Source organism: Trypanosoma equiperdum (assembly GCF_001457755.1).
Source record: "Trypanosoma equiperdum strain OVI genome assembly, contig: ctg_452, whole genome shotgun sequence".
Taxonomy (NCBI): domain Eukaryota; phylum Euglenozoa; class Kinetoplastea; order Trypanosomatida; family Trypanosomatidae; genus Trypanosoma; species Trypanosoma equiperdum.
Window position 1 is genome coordinate 7,275 of NW_027124368.1, and position 2,801 is coordinate 10,075.

A 2,801-nucleotide genomic window follows, 5' to 3' on the forward strand; every position below is an offset into this window, starting at 1 on the left:
TTTGTCTCAACACACGAAAAACACAAGCAAAACTGAAGGTCAGTACCGTGGATTTGTCTCCTCACAAATTAACGTTGGTCGGACGCTGTCCCATCGGTGTGTGCTTCGAAAATGGCTGCCATTTTCCCCAAAGAGTGGAACACAGAGGCTTTAGTTTGGTTTGCAACATATCACCTCGACTTCACCAAGAATGACATCGGTCTACTCAAGGAAACATGCGAAGCTCTCGTTGTAGATACAAATAGTGTGTGCAGTCTTGTGTGGGAGCGCCCTCTTACACCTTTCAGTAGCGCCGCGGGGCAGTCGGTAGCTTTGGGGGCAGCATCGTTTCCCATAGAGCACTTTCGCAGCTCGTTTTCCGCGGGTTCTAAGAAAATATTTACCGAAACTCCTGTCGTCATCGAACCATCTGGCTCGGGTCCTCCATCGAACTCACACAGAATGTATTTACTTTCTCTGCTTCGGCGACTCGAAAATGGAAGATCAGTACTAAGGTCCATAAACGAGAAGTATGGTTTTGCCTTCTCGGTGTCAACACTGGGTAGAAGGACTTTCGACGGAGTAGTAAGAGGTAAGGTTAGTGGCCATGGCGGGGGTCCATGTCCTCAACCAGGGTTGGGGGGCACGGAGGAAAGGCACACACTTGTGAGCAACGGCAGACAGAACTGTACCGTTAATCAGGATGAAAGAAGTACTTTCTATGTTAATATGTCATTTGCTATGTTCCTTCGGACGTTTGATGTCCTTATTTCCTGGGTGTCAAACGCCATTAGCGTAATTGACGGTGAGGGCACAGTTCCGTCTGCGGGTGGTTATGTCATTCACGAAGACGTACAATGTGGCACCGATGAAGGAGACAGCAATGGGAGTTGTGACCAATTGCAAGATGATTTCAAGTGGACAGCTGAGGCACATAGGTTGGAACCCGCTCAGCCATTGCTCGAGCGGCAAGAGCGTGTTTCACCCGAGCCGTTTTCTGCAACATATAACGAGCCGCGCCCCGCTATGAGACGCGCGCGGACAGTGCGAGTGACCGTGTACGAGATTCATGACGTCCGAAGTGTCTTTCTAAGACATCAGAGTCAGCTAAACCTATTCTACGACCATGAATACACATTCCATGACCAGAGACTTAATCGACGGCTTCTTCTTCCAGCGTACTATAAAGCACTCAGAGAGTTCATCGATGAACTGAATTCGGAGGTTGAACAACTGGAGCGCCTTGGAGTATCTTTAGCCTGTGGAAGGTCGGACCAAGTTACTATAGTCTTTCGACCATCAATATGTGAGTTTCGGTACATGAGGGACTCACTGATTCTTTATTGGTCCGAATGTGTCACAGAGGATGACATTACCGCATTTGCACGCTATAGTGCCGAGTACAACGAATGCGTGTCGGAAGCAGCGGCAGTGTTTGAAATGCTCAAGGAACTAAGGCGTCCCCAAACAGAAAATCTTGGCACCTCCGTAGGGCCTGTTTTTACATTAGAGGAACGGGGAGCACTGGGGGCAGGATTTGAGAGTTACTGGCGTTTAAGGGAGCGCGTTTTTCAGCTACGTAACTCGCTGAAAGATGATATTGAAAACAAGAACCGCACACATCGTTATTTTATCCCAGAACTGCTTTCCAAGCCAGCCAGCAGACAAGAAAGGGGAATTGGAAGTGCCAGTAGCATTGTTCAGCACGTCTGGTCGAAAGTTGTGTTTTGGTCCGGGTTACTTTCCTGCAGCGCAGAACTTCCGGGAAACTTCCCAACGAGCGGCGGTACCAGCGAGAAGTGCGTACTGTCAACCAAATCCCCTCAGTATGAGCCAAAGATGGAGTTGCTGCAACACACGCGGAGGATGGTTGAGGCGGTGGAGGCCCAAGGGGCAATACTTGAACGAGACTACCGTGGAGTTTTTTTTAGGGATACGGGGGCGTTGTGGAAGCAGCGCGCCACCGATTTAGTGCATCGTCTGGAGGGAGTGAGTACTGTTTTCAGCAAACCTAATTGATGTTCACCTCTATTTTAGTTGAAGTCAACAATGTCTTTTACTTCCAGAAATCGAACGTAATGAAGTTTTGTTCGTCGTTCGGTTAGTTCATCATATCTCCTCAGATATTGTTGGTTGTTTTATTTTGTGTTGCTGCTATTTCCCTAGTAATTTCTCACACACCATGTAATATCACCTGTCAGATATAACATAGTTTCGGCACTTTTCTCAGTTCGGTGTTCTACGATAAGCACTCATCACTTGCAGAGTGCAGTGCAATTTAGATTTTATGCAGTAGTATGGCGGTTCCGCTGGCAGCGTTTTGCAGATAAGGTGACTTGAAGGTTTGTTCTCAATGATCGAAGTATCACCAACCTACCACAAACGCCCGAAACACAGACCCAAACGCTATGGGTGCCCAAGCTGCGTCTCTGAAGGCAAGACAGTTTTTACCCTGTACTGCGTTACTTCCTCTTAGGAGGGGATAACGATATTTGTACTTTACCCTTTTGTTTGCAGTTTTTGTTGGATAATCATATACGCTCTATTTACGTGTGTGTTGGAGGGTGGGTGACGGGTGCTCACTTTCCATACGTTCACTTTCGAACTTACAGGGGAGACCCTTGTCATTTAGGAAGTTAGTGACATGGAACCGCAAAGAGTTGTGTAACATTGATTCGGCTTTAACTAGGAAATAAACGACTGATTGGCAAACTCCTTTGGTTATGCCGGAGGCTTCCCCACCGCTACACAGGCATGGTTCACTGGACGGTGCCAACACCAATGGCTGAACGCCCCCGGTGGGTTGTTTACCCCCCCCCCCC

The 2,801-nt window shown here is 48.1% G+C and overlaps 1 protein-coding gene across 1 annotated transcript; it reads left to right on the forward strand.

Moving 5' to 3' along the window:
- Window positions 1–111: 111 nt before the first annotated feature.
- TEOVI_000191500 (uncharacterized protein) lies at window positions 112–1,998 on the forward strand (the record flags this gene model as incomplete). Its single annotated transcript, XM_067225071.1, has 1 exon — window positions 112–1,998. The coding sequence occupies one exon, from the start codon at window positions 112–114 to the stop codon at window positions 1,996–1,998; it is 1,887 nt and encodes a 628-aa protein (XP_067081172.1).
- Between the last annotated feature and the right edge of the window lie 803 nt (window positions 1,999–2,801).